The following is a 24,592-nucleotide window of genomic DNA, read 5'->3' as shown; positions in this document are numbered from 1 at the left end:
GCAGGAACCGGGGAAGAGCCGGCAGGGACTCCGGTGAGGTAACCGGGGAAGAGCCGGCAGGGACTCCGGTGAGGTAACCGGGGAAGAGCCGGCAGGGACTCCGGTGAGGTAACCGGGGAAGAGCCAGCAGGGATTCCAGTGAGGGAACCGGGGAAGAGCTGGCAGGGACTCCGGAGGAGGAACCGGGGAAGAGCCGGCAAGAACCCCAGTGAGGAAACTGGGGAAGAGTCGGCAGGGACTCCGGGGAGGAAACCGGGGAGAGCCGATGGGGACGCCGATGAGAACGTCGGAGAAGAAGCCCGCAGGGGCTAGAGGGCTCAGGACACGTGGTCCTCGGGCCAGGGATGAGGAACAGAAATTCCGCGACCAAAGCTGGCGTTGGCCAGGGTATAGGGGAGGTCGGAGCCCCGTGAGAACCCGCCCAGGGGCGCTTTGGCACTGGAGGCTGTAGAGAAGGGGACCCCCCTGCTGTGGGCCCAGCCGAGACCTTGATCAGCGAGTTCCGGGGATCTGCCACCGACTCCCGGGGCACACTCCGGGGACCTTCCAGCGAGACTGGGGCAGATCCGGTTAGCCGCCCATGCAAGAGTTGCCCGAGAGCACCTTCTTGAGCGGAGGCGGGCACAAATGGAAATATATCTTATAGTCTATTAGTTAAAGAAATCACCCAAATATTTGTGCCACACAACTGAAATTTATGGATTCTGTATTATGTGAAAGCTCAAAATGGATACAGAAAGATATAGAAAGATGCATGTGGCATCTTCATTTTCTTTTTATTCCTTAAGCTAGAGCTGTATAACTGCAGGTCACCCAAAATGAGAAGTGAAAAAAAAATTCTTGATCTTTCAATACCCATTTTATATGTTTTCTTTCAATGTAGTTATGAGAGATAATAAGGCATATAGTAGTTGACATACAGCAGACACCTTAATGAACTGTAACATTTCCTGAAAGCAGGCTACAAGTTTTATAATGCATAAATAAGCTATAATTAGTACCCTGCCTGGAATATCACATTTATGTCTATGACATAGATACTATTTAAGCATTATTACATCACAGTGGGAAAGTCATGAGTGAGAGCCTATATTCTTAGGTTTTAAGGCCAGAAGGAACTATTATGATCATCTAGTTTGACTTCCTGTAGTATAGAATTTTACCCACTAATTTCTGCATCAAGTATATATGTTCTATTTACGCTATAACATTCTACAAGCTATAAGCTATAAGTCCTAAACAGCTTGGGCCCTACATGCCCAAGGTACCACCTTCTTCATTACGTCCCATCACACTCCTTAAAATGGATTTAGAGCAACCTCCTGCAAGTACTATCAGAATGCCAAGATCACTTAGTAAAAATCTAGATCTTATTCTGACTTTATCTACAAGAATAGAGAACCTTTATCATCAAATATCTTCTCTTCTACTTACAAAGAGACCTAGCTGGCTGTTATAGCACCCTCTACCCACTGCAGCAGTCTGGTATTGGGGACTGGTGCCTGTCTCTGGCCTGCGGCTACCTGTGACAGCATCTGGCCCCTTGGACCTATGGCCTCATCGCTGCACGCCTACCAGATCCAGATGGGGACAGCACGGCCACCTGGGCTGTGGTACGGGCACTGTAACAGATCTGCCTGCAACTCTGGGCCAGGTGCCAGTGAGCCATGGCTGCACAGTTGGCCTTTGGGTGGCACTGTTGTTATGTCTTCTGGTGTCCCTGCTTTGTCATCTGGGCAGCTATCGCTCAGAATATGTGCTCCTTGCAGTGGCCCTCTTTCAACTGTCAACGCATGCCCTCCTGACCCCAAATGACCAGGAAGTCAGCCAACTCATCTGCCCTCCAGCTGGGTCCCCAATACTGGCCCTGGGCAGGCTCCTCTTCCCAGGTCCTGCCCCTTGCCTCACTAGTAAAGATCCTAGTATTCCCTGTTTAAAAATGGCAAATTCTCTGATAAGAAACCCAAATTCTCTCATTAGAATAGCCAAAATCCACATTCTTCTGAAATTAAAATGAAATGCCACTATATAGAGAGAGATCAGTTGGGCAATGTTTTATTGAGATATTTACAAGTTTAAAGCAATTTGGAAGCCTACCAGTGTCTCCCTTATCATAATCAACTTATTTATACCCTTTGGCATTCGCTTTTGGCTTTTCTTGTCATAGAAACATCAGAGCTGCCCCTAACCCCTTTGCTCACCACGACGTGGGGCAATGAGCTGCACTGATATGCTGGTTCTCTGCCCCTGTCCTTGCCCCTCACTCCCAACCCGCAGCCCCACCAGTGCCCCTCACTCCTGACCTGCAGCCCCTGCCTGTCCCCACTAGCTCCCTCCCAGCACCAGGATATGAGTCCAGCTTCAGGTGTCTCACCCGCTGCTTTGTGGCTCTAAGCAGTGGCAGCCCTTGTTGCTCTGCTCCCTGTACCTGTGCCCAGGCCCCAAAGATCCCCATGCTGTTCCTGGGAAGCCCTCAACTGTGGCTCAGTGACTGGGCTGGGCAAGCCCCTTCCCTTTCAAACTGACCTTCCCCTGCACAGACTGGACTAGGGGATAGGGAGGCTCTAAACCCAGCTCTGGTGGCCTCTCCTACCTGGAGCTATCCTCCATCACTGATCCCCACCTCTCTCACACACCCTTGCTTCCACCTCTACCCCTTCCCCCAGCCCATGAAATGCCTGAAGTAGTTCCTAGGACCAGGAGGCCCCTCAGGCTCAGGCCACATGTCCCAGCACTGATGTGGGCATGGGGCAGGGGTGCAGTGTGGCAGTTGCCCCTGCAGCCATGGCTCCCACCAGCAGGTCCTGTCCCATCCTATCTGGTGACTGGGCATGTGGGGTGTGAGATATGTGGAAGGGATGTGGGGTTTCAGGGGGAAGAAGTGTGGGGGATGGATATGGGGTTTGGGGGCGTTGTGGGGGTTGTGGGTGGGTGTAGGGGTAGGTGTAGCATTTGTGGGGGTGAGATTAGTGGGCCTTGTTCAGGGATTTGGGGCGGTGTTTGGTGTGTGGGTCTGGGGTTGTGGGGTTTGTGGGTGAGTTGTGGGAGAGTAGGTGTAGGTGTGGGGGGACTGTGTGATGGAAGGGGGGGCTGCTTTGGGGGGTGGGAACCCTGTCTGTCCCCCCTGCACAGCCCCTCCCCACACAGCACACAGCCCCCCCTGCAATAGCAACGGAAGCAGTGGTGGACATTGGGGCACTCATGCCCACTCCTGGAAGGGATCCCTGGTGGCTGCACATGGTGCAGGGTGCATGCTCTCAGGCAGAATTGTGCTGGCTTTTACTGTCACCTGGGGTCCTGGCACCATATGCAGAAGCCATGCACCCTTGAGCTGGGCCAGGTCCTGCTTGCATGGGTCCAACCAGGCTCAATTGCATGCAGGGCAAATGGAGGCAGGACCCAGCTCAGTCCGAGGGTAGGCAGGCCCTGTGTGTGGTGCTGGGAGCAGCAGGGGCATGGAACAGCCATAGAGATATTCTGGCTGGGTGCCAGAGCTTCTCCTTGGAGAACTCAGCCTCTGGTTGCCTCTGGAGTGTGCCTTGCACCACTTTTTTTTTTCTTTTCAGTGTGGGGTTTGTTTGTTTTTTTGATACTGGGATTTCTTGGTATCAAATTTAGAGCCCATGCTGCTAATATTCAGTGCAGAGAACATTTTTTTCATTCGTAGCATGCCTCTTGTGGCATCTCAAACTGCTTTGAGGCACTGCAACAGGCATGTGCTCACTTGTCTGGACGCATCCTTTATGTCTGGGCAAATACTTGCAAAGTTCATGTCTGGTTGGCAAACTAGGTTGACTGATCCTCTTAAACTTCTAATATAAGGATATTTTCCAGATATCAAATCATCTCTTCTAAACCCTTTTGAAATTTCTCAGCTAGTTCTGTAATTGTGTCACCAACACTCTATACAAAGATAATGCCTCCTTCTTAAACCCACCTGACATTGCTATTTTTATACATCCAAGAATGCATTCACTTCTTTCAACACAGCCTTGCAAGTAAAAAATATGTAATCCAAGCCTTTTTTAGATTCACTGTTTTCAAGGGTATATAGTTTTCAATGCTATATAGCTTTGCATTTAGTTTTCTAAATCTTTTCAGATAGTTATCAGATAGTTATCAGATAGTCCAGATCTTTTAGTATAACTGAACAGTTCCTAACATTATTTCTCACTCCACAATAATTGCATCATCTGCTAACTTTACCAGCAATGGTTTTATATTTTCCTACAAATCACTGATAAAGATGTTGACTAACACTGTACCAAGAACAGATCCCTATAGAATCCTACTAGAAACAGCTCCTTTTAATGGCAATTTTTAAGTATAAGAATATTAAATTGTATTTTAAATATATTTAAAAATATTCATTTTAAACCAAGACATTACTTTGTTTTTTATGAATGCTAATAAAGGAAACAAAATCCTGATGACTATATCTTTTGAATGTACTTTATTTCCTTCATTTAAGGAACCAGCTAAGATTACCAAGAAATATTATGATTGTCTTTCGCATTCCTTGAAAAATCCATACACTTAGCAGCAAGGAAATACATAGCTAAGAATATTACAAATTGTACACTGTCTCTAACATACTAGCATATCATTCTGTATATGAAATTTCATAAGCCCATTTACTGTTTGAAATAAATATTCTTATATCAGTTAGGTTATAAAAAAGAAGGAAATCCCACATTTTTTCTGAAAACAAAACACTAAAATTTGTGGGTGTACATTATTAGGATATTGTTCTGCCTGAAATGCAAATCTACATATATACATAATATTTTTTATAAAATTAAGAGTATTTTATACATTTCATAAAGAACTATATGCAATATGTCTATGAAAAATACATTTTAAATACATTAGCTAACCTTCTCAATATCCACATCATATATACAAACAATATACACCAAGAAAATAGTAATTCCCATACATTTAATTAAAACAGAAAAAAACTAAAGATCTATCCATACATAACATACATATATTAACATGTATATAATGTATAAGTTGTGGGTGTAATATGAGTTCAGATTTTCCTCTTCTGATTAAATGTATGGTAATTTATATTTACTTGATATGGATAATATGTTTGAATTTATTGTTATGTGGGCAGCATTAAATCTAGAACATATTTAGCAATTAATTTATTTGAATTTAAGTGTCTCCATTTTGTTAGAGATGTGGCAGGTAAATACATTTTGCCACATGGTTTCATGACTTTTTATTAGGACAACTATTCTTTTTAGCTTTCTTTTTTCTATTTGATGTACCTGAGCTTTGAGTTTTTTTTCTTGGATGATACATCTTCTAGATTCTATTATGCTAACATTTACCAAAACATAAGAAAAAAAAGTGATAGACATAATGCAGGCATTGTACTAAATCACCTGTCCAGAATGCAAATATAAAAGTAGGGGGTATACGTTATTATATCCATTGTATATTTTCAATTACAAATGTTCTCTCTCCAATGAAAAACAGCAGTAATCATTCACCTTCTCCTACATGCCTTCAAGTCTGTACTAGACATTCTCTCTTTTTGCAATATTCCCCTTGTCCTCACCCTGTGATAGAAGGGACAAATAACAAACACTGCTTTTTATTCTAACTTTCACTTTGTATTTTGATCCCTATGTTGTATTAGGCATTTAGATTGATTTAGAAACCAGGCTACACTTGGAAAAATATTCACAGATTCATAGATTCATAGATTGTAGAGTTGGAAGGGACCACAATGGAACATCATGTCCGACCCCCTGTCTCTGGCAGGAAAAAGGATCTAGGTCAGATGACCCCAGCCAGGTGAGTATCTAGCCTCCTCTTGAAGACCTCCAGGCTAGGTGATAGCACCACCTCTCTTGGAAGCCCATTCCAGATCCTGGCCACCCTTACTGTGAAAAATTTCTTCCTAATATCTAACCTAAATCCACTCTCAACTAGTTTACAGCCATTATTCCTAGTCACTTCCTGGGGCGCCTTAGTAAACAATGCTTCCCCTATTCCCCGTTGACCTCCCCTAATAAATTTATAGGCAGACACAAGATCTCCCCTCAGCTGTCTCTTGTGAAGGCTGGACCACATCCCTCTTGAAGTGCGGCACCCAAAACTGGACACAGTACTCCAACTGCGGCCTGACCAGTGCCGCATAGAGGGGGAGCATCACCTCCTTTGTTCTATTAGTCATGCACCTGCTAATGCACAACAAGGTGTGATTGGCCTTGTTGATGGCCTTATTACACTGCTGGCTCATGTTCATCTTGAAGTCAATTATGACTCCAAGATCCCTCTCTGCCTCTGAGCTGCTGAGAAGGACACTCCCTAACCTATAGGTGTGCTGGGGTTCCTCCTTCCCAGGTGGAGTACCTTACATTTATCTTTATTAAATTGCATCCTATTTCTCTCTGCCCATTGATCCAACTTGTCCCGGTCAGCCTGAATCTGCTCCCTGTCCTCCGGTATACTAACTTTGCCCCATAACTTGATATCATCAGCGAACTTGGAGAGGGTGCTCTCCATGCCCTCGTCCAAATTGCTGATGAAGATATTGAATAATATTGATCCGAGGACCGAACCCTGCGGGACCCCGCTGCCCCTCTCCCTCCAGGCCGAGAAGGAACTATCCACCACCACTCTCTGGGTGCAGTCCCTAAGCCAGTTGGCCACCCACCTGACCGTGTAAGCATCCACTCCACAGTCTGCTAGCTTCCAAATGAGGATAGGGTGCAAAACTGTATCCTTCCCACTATCTTGTTATTCATGTGTCTAAAGAATGTGAGTCAAAAGGACTATGCCACAGTTTCTGAGCCACCAGATTGTGTTGTCTCTCAAAGTCCAAAAAGACATCAATCTAGGTGTCTACCTGCATGAGTGCACATGAGAGAGCCAGAGCCACCCCCCACAACAGTTTTTTCAGTTTAGATGCTACGCTCTTCAGAAAAGGGACTATTCAGTACTTTGTTTTTACATCACACAGCAAAAATGGGGCCTCTATGACAGCCCAACCATAGGCACAAGTAAAATACAAATATTAATAATATCAATAATACAAATCATCATCAATTATAAAAATAATTAAAACATTTCATTTCTTTGTAAGTAGAAACAATGCAAATTAGATTCCTGTTCCCCCTGTGTTCTTTGCTGTGTTAATACTAGCAAGGCATTTTTTTTTTAGTAATTCTTGAATTCCATTTTAATTGTGATTTTGTCTTTCTCAGCTTTCTTGTGTAGGGGCAAAAGTATACTTACATCTCGATACATTTAATATGCTACATTTCTTAGTACAGTGTTGCCATTTGTGTTAGCTAGTCTCAAAATGTACTTGGCTGAGTTCGCAGAATATTGAGTTTAACAGATATAATAAAGTACAAATATATGATTCCCTTCACAAACAACACAAACATGCATGTAATTCTCTCTTTTTCAGTATCTCCCTGCTTTTCTCTCATAGGCTACAGTCTACTTGCAATTCAGCAATTATTACACTACCCTATTCAGTAAACTGAAAGCATTATTCAGTGTGTTTAGTTCACAATTTAGAAACATTGGAATTGTCATGCTGCATCAGACAACTGGTCCACGAATTGGTCCAGCTTTCTCTCTCTTACAGTGACTAACACCACCTGCAACCAGGGGAAGACTCAAGACAGCTTGCAGTAGGAAGTTATATTTTGAGGCTGTGCCCCAGCACAAGGCCATAGGAGTCCCTGACTGGATGCATGGAAACCAGACTCTGTTGTGCTCTGCTGAGCACAGCAGTTGTCCTGGACTCAGTCTCAAGTCTGTGTGTACATTGTGGGGTGCTTCATGATGGGGTATTGGGGTATGGCCCAGGGACTTGGGAGCCCAGGTCTCATGGCTTGTGCAGTGGACACAGACACTGCCTTTCTCCTCCCTCCCCCTCCCCCATTGTCTGCCTGTGCCTGGAAGATGACTGGAGACAGAGGGTGAGGTTGGGAAAAGGGACTCTGCTGGCTAAGATCTAGGAGAACTTGGGGACAGGGCACACTGGGTGCTTGGCTGGAGCAGCCAAGCAGGGGTCAGGTGCTAGCAGTGGGGAGGAAGTGTTAGTGGGGAGCCACAAAGGAGACTGGGATGCTGAAGGACAGTGACCTAACTGGAATTGGTAGGGCATATGGTACAGAAGTTTGATTCATTGGTCTAATCTAAATTGATTAGATTTGAGTTCACATTGAGACAGATTATCTTAGACCAGGTTCCACCATTTTTAGACCAGTCTATGTGTGCTGAACTTCTATATGGTTACAGGTTCAGATTGACTTCTGATCACTAAGACTGGTATAAGTGTACTGTCTGTACCTAGCCTTTCCTCACTTGACTGGATCCTTCTAGTTTCTTGGTCCTCTCCAGCTTGACTAACCTAAAAAAAAGTCATCTACAAAGTTTATCACCTCCCAGCTTAGCTACCTTTCCAAACATGTTAAATACAGATCCTTCTATGGAAACATGCATCCTTCACTATTTTGCTATGATAAAAAACGGCCATTTATTTCTGTTCTTTTTGTTCTGCCTCCTTAACAAGTTTCTTATTCACACAATACTTTCATTCTCAGACCATGACAACTTGGTTTCTTTAGTAGCATCTTGTGAGGGACTTTGTCAAAGGCCTTTTGAAAGTCAAAATAAAAGTCAGATGTTCTTCCTTCTGTACTTTCATCTTTTAGATGAAAGTTAAGATGAAAGTTGTACTGAGAAACGATTATTGCATTGCAGTGCATATTTCACAAGGGAATCCAAAGAAACAGAAGCTCAGATTCAAAGGGGAGCACAAAATTCATTGAACAACCTAGCAACTGTTGCTGAGGGTCCATTACAGATGTGCCTTTCATTAGTAAAACGTCCACTTACTTCAGTAGCAGCAATATATGACCCTAAATGAGCATACTACAGTTGCTGCTAAAAAAGATTACACAGCTAACATTAATACTTTGACTGTGACCTCTGCCGCCACCACCGTCTTTATGCACAGCAGCTGATAAAGGTCATTCTTTGGGAAAAGGTACAGTGTATGGATACAAATAAAGAGCAGCACAAGTTCTAACACCATCGTAATGTTACCTTCACATCTGGGGAAATGATAGTTCCAGTTCCTGTTGATTCCATGTTGGCAAGTGAGAACAGGCTGACCTATCAGAACATACCCAGGATAGCACTCAAATGATACTGACTGACCAACGCTGTAGTCCAAATTGACAATATATCCATTTAAAAAAGGAGGAGGATCTGGGCAGTTCTGTAACTCATAAGCTGGAAGAAAAGAGAAATAGATTTTAACTGTTTAGTCATCTCTCAAAATAAGAGTTAATTAAGAAAAATATCTCAAAATTTGCTGGGATAGATTAAAACTGAATAGTTGGGATCTCTACTAATAACTGGACAAATGACACCATGTCAGTGAGAAAGGAAGAGTCTATTTAGATTATCTCATTGGAAACAACTGAGTTAGCTGTAGTGGGAACATGGTGCAGGAAGATCAAATCTGTACAAGGGAGAGGGACTGAAAGCAATAGTCCATTTGAGAAGCTGGAGAGAAAGCTCAAGGGTACAATTTACCCTTAATTAACCTACTTATCACCAATGAAAATCAGGCTAAAAAGTGGCATTCTATTAATCTGTAATATTTGCATCCACATTTGAAGCTTTTTTCCCCTCTCAGTTTTGAAAAGACAGCACCTTAGAGCTGTCTCATGTACAATCCCATCAAATCCAGAGTGGGTGCAGTTATGCAGTTACACCTCTATCTTGGACTGGACCATGCCACAAGAGCATCTGATGACTTTTTAAAAGCCTCCACATTAGGTGAGAATCTTTGCTCCCTTCCCCTCATGGCTCAGAGGCATGTTCCCTCTCCTTCTCTTCCCTCACCTCCCCTGCCTGTCACTACAGCTTCCACCGCTATCCTAGGGGTGGTGAAAACTTCAGAGCTGCTCCTACTCACTCCAGCTAGGCTGCTTGGATCTAAGCTTAGTTGGATCTAAGCTTTGATAGTTGCTGCAGCAGCAAAGGGTAGGGGTGTTCCCCTTCCTTGCACTTAATCCCCATCATCCATTGCTGCTGTCACTGCTGCTGTCCCTGTCCCAGCTGTGCCCAGCCCCTGCACTGTCCAGCTATGCTATCTGTTAAAGCAGTTGTTCAAATTTCTCATGCAATCCACAAATATTCAATGAGAAAAATATTCACAAAACTTGAATTTGGGTGGTCTACTATAGATAAATTCATTTGCAGCAAGAATTCTTGGTTTTGAAGTGCTTTTTAAAATGAGAGTATGTTAACACACCTAGTGTTAGCTTTTCCATCATATAATTTTCAGACAAATTAATGCTTCTTCTAAGCAAATTTCTATAATACTCTTTGTGCAACCTAGTAAGGGATATTGCAACTGCAGTGCCATTATCAGTAAAGGTCGGGTTATGTGGCACACCAAGTATTGAATATACATGTGAAACTATAGCCACTATATAGAGATGCTCAGTATTAAACTAATAACATTCTAGAAAGGTATAGAAAGCTTTGAAACGTTATTAATTTTGAAGGACATATAACAGGTTAGTTTAAATTTGTTTGACTAGCACATTTTTAATGTGTTGATTACCTCCACCAATTATGCTGTATAATGACTGCATCTATTAGGGTACCAAACTATAGTAATCAGAACAACAGTTTACACTTGCATATTTATTAACTGCACCATAGACATTAGGGTTGATCATTCATGAACAAGTTGTAAAAGTCCTACCTTTTGCAAATGATAATATTTTTTCTTAACTTATTAAACTAGCCAAAAATCATTTTTCAGATTATCAAGAAAAAGCAAAAAGGATTAACAAAGAAATGTTATATTATAGAAGACATAACCAAACATTCTTTATAGAAGAAAGCATAATAAGTGAAACAACTCCAATAAAATGAAGCTCTTTGTAGTGCTAAAATAACACTAACAATAACAGATAATTAATATTTGGGTTCATATTTTCAAGAGCTGTAAAGATATTTGACAGGTAAATGTAATTAATAACACAAACTAATCAGTATAATTAAGATACTACTAATCAGACACAAATACTGGTTTCAAATAATAAATTTAAATATTATAGATATTATTAATTTAAAGTCTTTGTACATTAAAGATAAATAATTCCATAGAGGACAACAAAGATCATACTTTTGCTAAAAGGCCCGTAAAAAATATTACGTAGGAAATACAGATAAATAATACATACCTGTTTGTGAGTGCATCTACACGAAACACTTAATGCACATTGGATTAATTCTATTGCACATTAGCACGGTGGGCAAAATCCATGCTAATGAACAGTAGATTTAATCTAATGTGCATTAAGCATCACACAAAAAGCATTCATCTGTGCTACTGCGCAGCAGTGCCGATTATAGCGCATTATGTTAGCACCTGTTCTTACAGGTACTAAATTTAATGTGACATAATTCCAGTTAATGAACATGTAGATGTGCTCCATGTGTCATAATTACAGAGAAGAGGGATGTTCTGCTCTTTCACAGAATGCCCAGTGAAAATTAGAAAATACTGAGCACGCCTATACATGCCCATACTGAGCTGTTGTTTTGGAAGTAGTAAATGATGGCACAGTAACAGCCTATACTGCACCATGCATGGTTATTTTTAGCCACTATGTCACTGTAGCAACATGATATAACAAGGGAGCATGTTGCTATGATGATGTAGCATCACATGTTGATGCACCCACAGTTGTCAAAACACAAGAACTTGAAACAAAAGTGATTATCCAACAATTGCAGAATCTAATGCTCACAAAAAGGTGAAAATACAATAGTAAAGATGAAAAAGATATTCTTGAACAATTTTTTTTTCAAGGCTAATGATCTTCTTATAGGCTTTGTAATATATAAATCTTCCTTTCTGCATTCAATATTGATATGAATTAAACAACACAAGCAAATTATTTCATGGGAGTCACAAACACTAATGGCATATTTATGCATATGCTCATAACTAAACCTGTGCCCAAGTACTTTGCTGAATCAGGGTTTTTTTGTCAATATTGACTTCCCAGTCATTGCTGATTATAGTTAGGGTATATATATGTAAGAGAGGATAAAGCCTTTTGTTCTTCCCTGAGTCTCTCAATGTGTGCATACTACAGTTTTGTAAAATAACAAAGTAGGAAGTGATTCTAGGATCACTGTAGAGTGTGATATTATTTAACAAATGGTACAGGAGGAGGAGAACAAGAAGAAATGAATAAGGATAAAATAGAGAGGTGTGCCTTTTATACCACCCACTAACCTACATCTCACAACACCTACAAATAAAGTGTCTGGCCCTTGCTGTATGTTTCATATAATAAGGATCAGAAGCCTAGAAACTTATACTGTCACTGGGAGAGTCTGAATCTTCCAAAATGCTATTCAATCGGCCCATGCAAATAGATAAGCATGCAATTCAGATTCAGCAGATTCTGGCTGCCCTGCCTGGCCCAATCCCCCACCCAGCCAGCCCCAGCCCAGTCCTGGAAATAATAATAATAAAAAAAGCCCCACACTCACCAGCTGCAGCAGTGGCATTTGGGGTGTCTGGGCACTCATGGCAGACCTCCCTGTGCAGTGCGGGGCAGTGGGGGGAAGCAGAGATCACCCCCCCAGCCTGGCACCCACAAGGCAGCTGTCCCATGGTGTAGGTGCAGTGCAGCTTGGCAGGGTGCTGCATGGTGCCTGGGAGCTTGGGCCACTGGGGCTGAGCACTGCCAGACTCTGACTGACACATGGAGCCACACAAGCCCCACACTCACCAGCTGCAGCAGCAGTGATTGGGGCTTGTGGGCATTCATGGCAGAGCCCTCCCCATGCAGCGCAGGGCAGTGTAAGGCAGCGGGGATCACCCCCTCTGCTTGGAACCCACACAGCAGCTGTCACATTGCATGAGTGCATCACATCTCAGCAGGGCACTGAACACTGTCCAGGAGCTTGGACTGATGGGGCTGAGGAGCGCTGGGCTTTGACTGACATGTGGAGCTGCCCCAGCTCCCAGACAGTGTACGGCCCCCTGCCGAGCTGTGCTGCACCCACGCCATGGGGCAGCTGCCGTGCAGGTGCCAAGTGAGAGGGGCAATCCCTGCTGCCCCATACTACCCTGTGCTGCATGGGCAGGTTCTGCCATGAGTCCTCAGAGACCCTGATCCCTGCTGCCAGACCAACATACAAGTCTGCACAAAACCAGAAATCACCCTAAACACACCAAGAAAACTGATATACAGCCAAGCCCTCAGATACCACCAAATTTGAACTGAGGAGAACACCTGGGATTGCCACCTCACCAATCTTAAAAATGCTTTCACCCAACAAGGACACTCCTCCAGAGAGATAGATCGCATGTTTGAAAGAGCCACCTGGATACCATGAGAAGAATTGCTGCAGTACAGAAGAAAATCCCCCACAAATTGCACATCGCTGGTTATGACATATCACCCTTCCATCGAAATTCTACAGAAAATCCTCAAACAATTGCAACCAATACTAGAAAGAGATCCTGTTCTTAAAGAGATTTTCCCAGAACCACCCAACCTAGCTTTCAAACAAGCACCAAACCTTGCTAACCTCATCACCAGAAGCAAACTTCCTCAGGCCCAGAACACACCTAATGGATCCAGACCGTGCCATGACAAGAAATGCAAAACCTGCCAACACATCTCCATCACCCCCACAATTACTACACCCCATAACAGAGCCATCAACATCCTTGCATCTTACAGCTGCACCTCCAAAATATATATCTCATCCAATGCACCAAATACCCTGATGGAAAATACGTAGGAGATACCAAACAACTGCATAACAATATGAATGCACACTGGAAATCTATCAAAGACAAGAACACCCAATTACCTGTGGTGGCACATTTCTCACAAGAAAACCACTCTCTCTCCAATCTTTCAGTTCTAATCCTCAAAGGGAATTTACAAAACACTTCTCAAAGACGAGCCAATGAACTTCACTTCATCAGTCCCCTGGATACAAAAAATCATGGACTATATATAGACATTGAATTTATGACACATTATAACCTGTCTGACATCTGAATCCCCAGATACCTAGCCACTATTTAACTGCTACATTCATCCCCCTTCTCTCTCCCCAAAATCACCCAACCTATCTCTCACCCACTGACTCCTCAATTTACATCTTCATTGAGTGCCTGCCTTGCATGCATACTAGCCCAGCCTCTGACTTTTTACTAGTCATTCCATCCAGGAAGAGCACACACCAACTGCAGAGACTTTCTCAGCCTGACAAAGGGTATTTAAACCCCGAAAGCTTGCTAATTTTTTTCCCACAACTTTTTAAGTTTGTCTAATAAAAGATATCAGATTCACCCAAAGAACCTTGTCTGCTTATAATTTTTTATGTATCCTTAACCTTAGTAGTATTCATAACAACCCCCCACCATTTGGAATCTTGAAAAAGACCGGGTGAGGGACACAATGGCTGGTGTAGGTTTAGGAGGCATGGGTGAGCTTAGAATCCTGTCCCCTTATTTAGGGTTTTTGAAGTGCACATCAACTCTGCTTTGTAAAAGGGCACCAGGAATTCTTGCTATCGTAGTTGCAGCCTAGCCATAGAAGCCAGGCAGCCCTGTCCCCTGTAGCATATGGTGGCGCGGAGGTGTAGCAGAAAGCCCCCTTTGTACATTTTCCTTCTGGACATATATATAACAGAAGCCCCTTATTGCCTGCAACACCCCCAACCCCCATTTTGTGCATTTCTTTTCCTTCTCAGTATTGGCAGAGCCCTAGAACACTCATTGAATGGGTGTGGCAAGACTCAGAGCAAGTCAGAAAGCTGAAGTGGCTTTCTGTAGGAGAAACCTAGAAACTACATCTACACATCAATTAAGCTCAGTGTCAATAAAGAAAACAGAAGAACTAAAATATCCACTGCAAAGTCTGTAAATATACCCTGTGATAACCTAACTCACTTACTGTCCCCAATACCCTTGGATCCTCACTACCTTACATTGCATTTTTATATATTTTTCACTTTGCATTTTCATATTACATCTGTCTCATCTTTACCATAGCATTTTGTATTTTATATGTTTAAACTCTTAAGGAATGTACTCCCTGTAGAATAAAGTTATACCCTGGACCATTGTTAAAACTCCATTGAAATTGTAATTGTAAAGTAATAAAATCTGTTGATTGAATAAGAGTGAATGATGATCATCAGTAGACAATAGCCTAGCCAAAAGAACTCCATTTTCAGCTAATCAAGCTAAAGAACTGATTCTTGGAACTGAGCACTCACCCTATGGACTATTCCTGTAACCCATGAGAATATAGCCATTAAGTCAATAAATCAATGGTGGACTCCCAAAACTTCAGGTACCGGTAGGCAGAGACCCCTGTGACTAACAGCTGGCAGGTACTACTCAAGACCCATGTGGGACAGCGACCTCCAGATTGGGTAGCCAAGATGATGCTGGGGGATTATAGCCTCAGACAGGTAGATATACTGACACCAGTGCTCACAATCACTACAGCAGCCACTACACACTATACTACATGAGTTTGAATGAGTGAGTGCACGCGTGTGTGTATGTGCTAAGGTGACCAGTACCTCCCATAACTCAAAGTTTGCATTTGTGATTTTATTGGTAACTTCACATCCCATCCAATAAACTAGAATTTATTATGATCCTGTGAGTTGGTCCTTTGTAGCCAACAGAAAGACTAAGTGGAGTGGCACCTGCTCCAAGATTTTCACCACAGGAGGCACAGCTCCTTGTTCTGTAGCCTATGTGAAGGGAGTGAAAAGTGGACAAGACACCAGAGGCAGGCCCTGGGGAGCCCATGCCATAGGCCTGCAGCCCCCAGGGAGCTCATGGGAAGCTTTTGTGTGTGTGCGTGTACATGTGGGCAGGATGGTCCCTGTTATTCTGGCCATGTGCTCAGCGTGTGGTAAGCTAGGGCCTGTATCTGGGCCTCAGTGATCAGAGGAAGCAGAAGTTCCTCCAGGCAAATTGATTGAGAGAGAGACTGGAGTGTGGCACTGCCTAATTGAACAAGGCTTGGGTGATGTCACACCACATATATAAGAACAACTTACTAAGGTTCTCATTCTCTTTCTCCTGGGGCTGCTGAGAGCTCCACAGCTGCATTGGGAGCCAGAAAACCTTCTCTCCATGGGGAGGGGTCTCCCCTCTTTCTCACTGAGGAGCCAAGCAAAAGTTAGTTGATGTGAAAGCCTCAGGTACAGGGAGAGAAGGTCTGTTTTGGATTTTAAGACTCCTATTTCCTCCCTCTTTTCCCTTTTTCTTTCTTGAGTGGGATAATACCATGGGGGTGTCAATCCCTGGAGCAAACTGATCAGGAATGAAGTCCCTGCAGTCAGGGCCGGCCAACAATTTTTTTGTTGGGGCCCCCTGTGAGATATAGTTTTGGGGCTCCTTGATGTGAAGAAGTTGATGGCAACAGCAGTGGTGGGACGGGGGGCGTGGCAAGTAGCTGAAGAAGCCGGTGGTGGTGGTGGGGAGAGGGTGTGGCTAGCAGCCAGACATGAAGCTGGCAGCAGCATCGACAATGGCGGGGGGAGGGGAGGGGAGGAGAGAGGAGGGGGGGGAGTAGTGAGCAGCTGGATGTGAAGCCGGCAGTGGTAGTGGCAGCAACGTGGAGTCGTGAAGTGTTCACGGCTGCAGGGGGCCCCTTGGCTGTGAGGCCTCCTGCAGCCACAAATTCCACCAAATAGTGTGGGCCAGCCCTGCTGGCAGTTTTGCTGGCAGTTCTGGCTACACAGGCCTTAAGTGGGATAGCACCACGGGGGTGTTAATCCCTGAAGCAGATTGACCAGGAACAGGCCCTGGCAGTTGCTGGCCACAAGGGCCTGGCCCCCTCTGTTTTGTAATTCTATCATCTCAGCATTGTGGTATAGCTGAGACTGGATGCCCAGGCCATAGCCATATTTAACTGTTTCACAGATATGATTTTTGAGCCTAGCTGTGTGGCTGAAACCCAGCTATATGTTTGGCTGGCACAGTTTGAACCAGTGTGAAACCTGGTGCCACTTGTTGTATAGTCAGACCTCAGTGCAGTATAGGCCTGGCTGGCTTTTGCTGCCCAGTTCAGGCTCAGTGAGATAGGCCCTGACCTCTCCTCCAAAAGTTTTTAGGGGTTTTTTTGTTTTGGGGTTTTTTTTGCAGTTTCTGCTCAGCAGAGATGAGATTGGGACTAGAAATTTAGGAGTGCAGCATACTGACAAAAGCCACAGTTAACCCCTCAAGGCCACCACATTGAAATAGAAGATCGCCCTGCAGCCTTGCAGGGAGCAACAAGGGTCCCCTTACAACACAGGTGGACCCATGCTCTCTAGCAGCTTTCCACAGCCCAGTGAACCCTTGGAGCAGCTCAAAAGTCTCTCTGGTGAAGCCCCACTCTCCAGCCCATTGCTGAAGGGCAGGTACAAGGGGGCAAGCTCCTGGAACTGCCTTTTGGGTGAGCCCCAACTCCCAGACGGCCTGCAAAGGGGTGAAGTACATGAATCTATGAACTATGCCTTGCAGTTGGTAGTGTTTAAAATTGTATTTAGTGTTTTCTTTGTTTTCTTTGCCTTCATTTTCTGTAATAAATTTATCCTCTGTGTTTACACTGCTTGCAAGGAGGGGGTTTCCCAGGTCTTCTGGGTGGGAGCTCAAACCAAGGTAAAATATATTTAAAATATATTTAGTACCCCAAAATTGAACCTGGCCCTTATTGCTGCTGACTGGTGCCCAACAGAACGGTTACACATATGGTGCAGGGTTTCAATAAAGCAAATTTCTGATAAGCAAATACAATGCTATTGTGATATCCACCCCAGAAGTTCTCAAGACAGAACAAAAAACCAGTGTAAACTTTTCATGACTGAAATTCTCCTTCCATAATGTATATTGTGTATCAATCTTTTCTTGAATTTTCATTAAAAAAAATTAATCAAATAGAAAACCAAAATCCTTGCTAAAACATTTTCCCTTTTCCTTTTCTTAGCCATAACATTTGGTTTTATAGCACATAGTTCTTGAACGCTGTTGATTTTATGCTTTCTTTTTCTACAACTTGGTTCCTGGATCCAGGCAATACATCCTTGATATAGTTGGTTATTGTTCTGTGCTGCTGTTCTTCAGTGAATAGCCTCAATTGATCCTCTGTCCTTCCTATCAGCATAAAACCTATCTATATATGACTTCATGTTCAGGAGGTTTACAGAAAATATCTTTTTTGAGTCCTCTTCTCCAGCTCCCTTAGACCAAACTTGATCAGTTTCACAAATTGGATTTCTGTATGGGAGCCCTAAATATGTTTATTATTGCATAATAATTATGAGGCAATATTGCACAATTGCATAATTATTGCAGAATTATTGCACAATTATCTTGTTGACTATTGTTGTTTTTTCAAATATTTATAACATCCAATATTATCGTTGTCTTCTATTATCCATTTCTATTCTCTGTGACAGATATACAGTTCAGTTTTTAATCTTTAAAAATACACACTTGTACAACACACACTTTTATATTTTCTGAACAATTTTCTACTGTTTTAATAATTAATCTCTATTCTTGTGATATATTTCCAGGTTGTCCATACATAAATTGTGAAATAAGCCTCCCATGTTTAGTCAGTAAATAGCATTTTTTGTAGGTCTTGGAGGGTATGTCTACACATGCACTTAATGAGCATGAATAAACTCCAGAGCTTATTGCTTCTGGGCACACTGTTTGAATGTGTGCTCGGGAGCAATAAGCTCCAGAGTTTATTCATGTGCAACACATTGAGCTAAATTGGAGCACTCCTGCCTGGTAGTGGGGCCTGGGGTCAGCCTGCCAGTCCAGGGCTTCTCCCCACAACTCAATGTGCTATAGAGGGGTTAGCTGGGACACAAAGGGGCTTTATTGTGGTCGTAGCCAGCAGTCAGCCTCTGCACTGCAGTATCCTCATGCCCCAACCAGCCAGAGCAGCATCTACACATGCGCTGCTGTGGAGTTTTTTTCCTCCACAGGAGGATAATACTTATACTACCACGCTGCAGAGTAAATTAGTTTACGCCAGCCTAATAGGGGCTCTTGTACAGACGTGCAACATTTACTGCCTAGTTAACTAGGCAACTCCACAGTAAATATCTCTTGTAGATGCACTCTGTAGTGCAGAAACTTGCACAACTAGGGCAGGGCACCCGCCATGAATGCTGATTTACAGGGGACACCCTGATTTACCAGGGATACTAGAATGCTCCCCTCAAGAGAGTCTCCTTTGACAAGTGCAGCCTAGCAATAGTAGCTGGCAGCCCTGAAGCTGAACACGGCACACCAGCTGCAGCAGTCCTGTGGCATAGGCTCCTCAGGGCCTGCCCCTGATACCCTTTTCACTCCCCCCTTACCCCCATGTATGCTACTGGGGGAGGAGCTGTGTGTCCGATGATAAAAATCCTGGAAGATAGTGATATTCCACTCAGTCCTCCCCTCTATACACTACAAGACACAGGGCTGCCTTGGCTTCTATACAGAGTGCTCCACGTACATTTTATGACACTGTAATTTAGAGCTCATTTAATAACACTATAAAGTTACAGTGCTCTTAAACATGACAGAAATGCAGTTTTTGATTGGGGAGGCCTTTGAACCTCCCTGCGCTTTCCAGGCAAGGATGCAGGGGGCGTTCCACAGCCTGCTGGGTCTTCTCCACTGGTCAGAAATTTGACCAATGTACAAAAGTTATTTAAAGCCCTGTAGGTTGCTAAAGTGCTGCAAAATACATCACTTAAAATATAATACCTCATTTAACAAGGATTAATTTAAAGCTAAAGTGCTGTAAAGCAATACAATTCTGTTAAGTCATGGCAATAAAGCACCTTAAATGGCAAAAAAGCAACTTACTGTACAGATTTGTTTTTGGTGGGGAGGGGAGGGGTATTATAGTGCCCCTGCTCTAGCGGGTATGTAGTAAGATTGCTCCTTAGTTGCAGAAGCAGCTACTAGCTGAGTGCAAAGAGAACTGGAGCACGTAGAATTCCTCTTCCTCCCCACTCTACAGTGGTTGGCACTCTGCCCAAGACACTGCAAGAGCTCACTACATCTCTGATTGCAAGTAACAGAAACAGGGATATAACAGAGAGCACTTGTAAAAAAGAAAAGCCAACCTATACTCTTATATTCCAAGCACAGTCCATGCTTTTTCTACTACTTCAAACACTCATAATCCATTTGTATGAAACACAACCGTATGTCCTTTATATAAATCAGCTTAATATGTGACATCCATCAGTATAGCTTTGCGCACCATCCAATGGTACTTCACCTCAGTTACACATCCTTTCACCTCTTGATGAGTTATCATTAATTTCAACATGCCTGACCATTTTTGTATTGACAACTCTAGTAAAGGATTTGCAGATCATAGGAAACCAGGTTTTAGATCTTACCCTTTTTGCAATCAGCTGTTTCCTTTTCTATGTGCTTTTATTAACTATTTTTTTATGAATATTGTTCTTTTGACCTTTTTTATACATTCATACATTATTTTTCATACATTTTTTATAGCTATCTTCTGGCCTGAACATGCAAGTTTGTTAACTTTTTAAATCAAGAGTTGTGAATTCCATCCAATCCCAGTGCTTCCCAATTAGATTTTTTTTCAGTCTTCTTTGGACATCCTCATTTGTGATCTGCATTAAACTTTAATTAATTGCATCATTACATTCATATTTCTTTTCCCATAACTATTTCCAAGAACTGGTTGTGTATTTCTATATCTTTCTAACCCTTCTCCACCAAGTACCTGAACAATTTCCTCTGATAGTTTTCTAACAATTTTTTTTTCATCTGGCAATATAATATAATTGTTTCTCTCATTATATATTTCTTGAACTATTAATAGCTTCTACTTCAATTCCTTTTCAACTTCTTCAGTGTTTCAATATGAAACACTGGGGTGTGTTTTTCCCCCTTAAAGTCCTTGATTATTGATCTACTTTTCAGTTTCTCTCCCTTTATTTCACCTTCCTTTTGTCTAACCATGGGTTGATTCAAGTCTCACAGTGATGCTTTTTCTTTTTCAGAGATTTACCATCTTTCTCACAAAGATTCCCAATTCTACTTCTTCTACAAAGATAGCACATTCATATAGTTTTTGCAACAAGTTAATCTTCTTTAACATTTATCCCTTCCAGGCATTTATTAATATTTGATGTGACTTACCTAAGTTATTCCTTTTCTACATATTGAGAAGACCCAGGACATACTACCACTAATCTAATCAGTGTATACCAAGATTTTCTCTATCAGGCTACTCTCACTGCTTTCATTTTTGTTCTGCTGTTATTCAGGTTATTTCGTATAGACAGCTGCAACAATAGTGCTTTTTTGGAGAGTAATATTGCCTTCAAATATTGCCAGTTCTGTAGTCCATCATTTCTTCAGTTATCACTTCGTGAATCATTCTTTCCAAATGACACAAGGAGAAATATTCTGCTTTTAATGAGAAGCACACCCAACCTTTATTCATAAAAGAAATGTTCACAAAATTAACTTCCTTTGGCCAATTCATGGAACCTTTTTCTGTACCCATGACCACCACCTTTAGCTAGGAAGTAGTGCTTTATCAAATTGACACTGTCATCATGGCTCCATCTGTTCCTCTTTGGTTCCTCTATATCTTCTACAGTCAACTGATGACAACCTGTTTCTCATTTGCATAATATGGAAAACCCTGTTAGCTGAGACATGCATAACAGCATGTCTACATATCATTAAACAAGTATTAAAGAATGTTTTAAAATTATTATCAAATATCATTAAATAATAGACTCTTATTTAACTTGGGTACACAGCATCATTACCTTCTTGAAGATAAAAGCCCCCTTATATATAGAAAGCTAAAACCAAACAAAGCCCAAAATAAAAACAAGAACAACAATAATGGCTTTTCTTTTAGTGTGTGGGTGAATCTACATGTGCACATTTACTGTGCAGTTAACCAAAATACTGTGCAGTGCAGGCTCATGTCTACACATACATGCCTGTACTGCACAGTAACTATGGCAACTTACACTTGGGCATAAATTTGAAATCTCCATAACGCAGGTATCAAATTTATACCAGATTAGATACTACTCAGTAATACATGTGTAGATGCATTACTCCGTAGTAACATGAGAGCCTCCCAGCTGGGTCTGCCCAGCCACTAGGGAGCAAGCTAGAGCCCAGCCCCGGGGCTCCTGCCTGGCCCTCTCTCCTGCTGCTGGGCTAGGTTGGTGTCTGGCGACAGGGCAGAAAAGACTGCAGCCATTTTCTTCTGTGAGGCACACACTCCAGGAGCCTGCAGGAGCCTGTGCTCGTTGGTGGAACCTAGCAGGCCCCATGTGCCCCTCAGACAGCCCATAGGCTGTGTTTGCCAGGTCTGTCCTGCTTCAGAGCTGCTGCTTGGCCACAGGTGAGTGCTACAAAACACTGCAGGTTGCTGCACCCCTTATCCAGGCCTGTGATTCCACCAGGGCCAGCACTGGTTTTCTCCTGGTGGGGGGAGGTGGTGGACATTGTCCCCACTCTGGATGACTGGGCCCCCACAGAGTTGGCCCTGCGTGGCTGGCTCTGGAGAGCCATCAGCAGCACCTGGATGGCTCACAGTAGGGTGGGCACAGCCAGGGAGTCATAGCCATGTGGCTGTGGTGCTTCATCATGGTCTCCCCACGTCTCTCTCTTTGCAGGACCATGATGAAGCAGCACAGCCACATGGCTATGACTCCCTGGCTGTGCCCACCCTGCTGTAAGCCATCCAGGTGCTGCTGATGGCCCTCCAGAGCCAGCCATGCAGGGCCAACTCTGTGGGGGCCCAGTCATCCAGTCCTGGCCAGGTTCCAGCCCCCAGCCCACTGCAGGCTGTAGACACCCAGAAGAGCTGGATTCCACCTAGCATGGGGAGTCCTGCACCAAGCTGCCAGCCTTGACAGCCATGGCTGCATGGAAAATCCTGGACTGTGGGGCAAGCCCTCCCAGACCCAGTCCCCACCCCTGCCCCTGGTCCCAGACTTGGCCCTAGCCCCCAACTCCTTGTCCCACCCAGCTCCACTTCCCTGCCCCTGGGCTCCCCCACATAGCACACAGGGAGGCAGAACACATGTCAGAACTTTGATAGCTGTGTCCTCACAGCTGGGAAAGTATAGGCCTCTCACATGCTGAGGAACACATTGGTCCTGGTGGCAATGTCCTCTTTGGCAGCTGCCACCAGGAATGTGTAGTGATACAACAGGCAGCCCTCTAGGCAGTGGCAGACAATGAAAGGCAGGCTGGGCTTTCCCCCCATGCCATCATAGTTCAGGGTTCTGATCCATGAGTGCAGGTGTGTCCAGGGCACCAGTAGGGCATAGTGGCCCCAACAGCTCCACTTCCACACAAACAGCTCATTGTGCACCACCTCTGGCACATGCAGCAGAGGCATAATGTTGGGGAGGCAGGGGGCCAGCCTTGAAGCACCTCGCCAGAGAGGCCCCCTGTGGGGAGGGTGGGGGTGAGTCCCTTGACCCCATTTTCTGGGAGCCCCATGCACCCTGAAACTGTGCACCAGTGGCTGAGTGGCAGCAGAGCACAGTGGTGAGCCTGCAGAAGCAGGGGGGGGAGCAAGGGTTGGGGCTGTGGCAGCAGGTGCTGCCAGCAGCCTGGTCAGGCCCACTCTGGGAAGGGGGCAGGAGAGGCCAGCCCCCAGGAAGCATGTGGGAATGGGGGGGATGGTCCCTTGGCCCCTGAACATTGCTGCCTTCCAATCTGAGACCAGACAGCACAGGGTCCCTAGAGCAGAGCATCTTATCTCTCAGATGTTGCAAACTCTCACAGAAGTCTCCTGTCTCTAGCTCTGGAGGGCCAACATCTGGATGTGGGGGAGAGACTTCAGGGGCCTGCTGGAGCACTGCTGCAGTGTTGCCACCACCCACCTCTGGAGCCACCTGGGGGTGCCAGCAACACCATTGCTACTCCTTGACTAGACCTGCCTGCTCCAGTGGCTGGTGGTGGCTATGGAGGGCTGGTTGTTGGACCAGCAGGCATGGTGGGTGGAAACCAGTGCCCTGGAGGCATAGCTCCAGACATATACTGATCATGGGGCTGACCTGCTGGCCATGGAGTGGTGACATGTAGCATTGCTGGAGAAGCAGCTTGCTGCCCAGGGCCACCCAGAAGAGGTTGCACTCATGCTACCTGTTGCCTGGCCCCCCGCTCCAGCTCCAAAGGGCCCTGGTGTCCCACCTACTGCCCTGCAGTATGGCGCCCACAGTGCCCTCAAGGAGCTGGTGTGGTGCCTGCCAGCCGCAGGCATCCCAGGGCTCCATCATGGCCTCTGAACCTGTGGTGGCACTTCCTGTGGTTGGGATGCTGGCTGGCTGCTGCCAGGCTCTCTGCCCTGGAAGGTTCTACCCCACCAACTCACTGTTGGACTTGGGGATGGACTTAGACAAGAGCAGTGTCTTTGAAGTTCGAGAAACGGGATTCTTATTGTTGGTGGATGGGGAGGGTGGAGAGGGCACGATGGGTGCAAGGAGGGAAGGAGGG

At 44.3% G+C, this 24,592-nt stretch overlaps 1 protein-coding gene across 1 annotated transcript in view; it reads right to left on the bottom strand.

Moving 5' to 3' along the window:
* LOC102386534 (CUB and sushi domain-containing protein 1) overlaps positions 1–24,592 on the bottom strand; it is a 796,348-nt gene that overhangs the window by 62,861 nt on the left and 708,895 nt on the right. Inside the window, exon 38 of the mRNA XM_006032113.1 lies at positions 9,088–9,276. Coding sequence (XP_006032175.1) covers positions 9,088–9,276 — 189 coding nt within the window. The remainder of the gene's footprint in view (positions 1–9,087; positions 9,277–24,592) is intronic.

The sequence above is a fragment of the Alligator sinensis genome, unplaced genomic scaffold, assembly GCF_000455745.1.
Source record: "Alligator sinensis unplaced genomic scaffold, ASM45574v1 scaffold72_1, whole genome shotgun sequence".
NCBI lineage: Eukaryota > Metazoa > Chordata > Crocodylia > Alligatoridae > Alligator > Alligator sinensis.
Note: the sequence above shows the minus strand (reverse complement) of the source record. Positions and strands in the feature narration are given on the sequence as shown.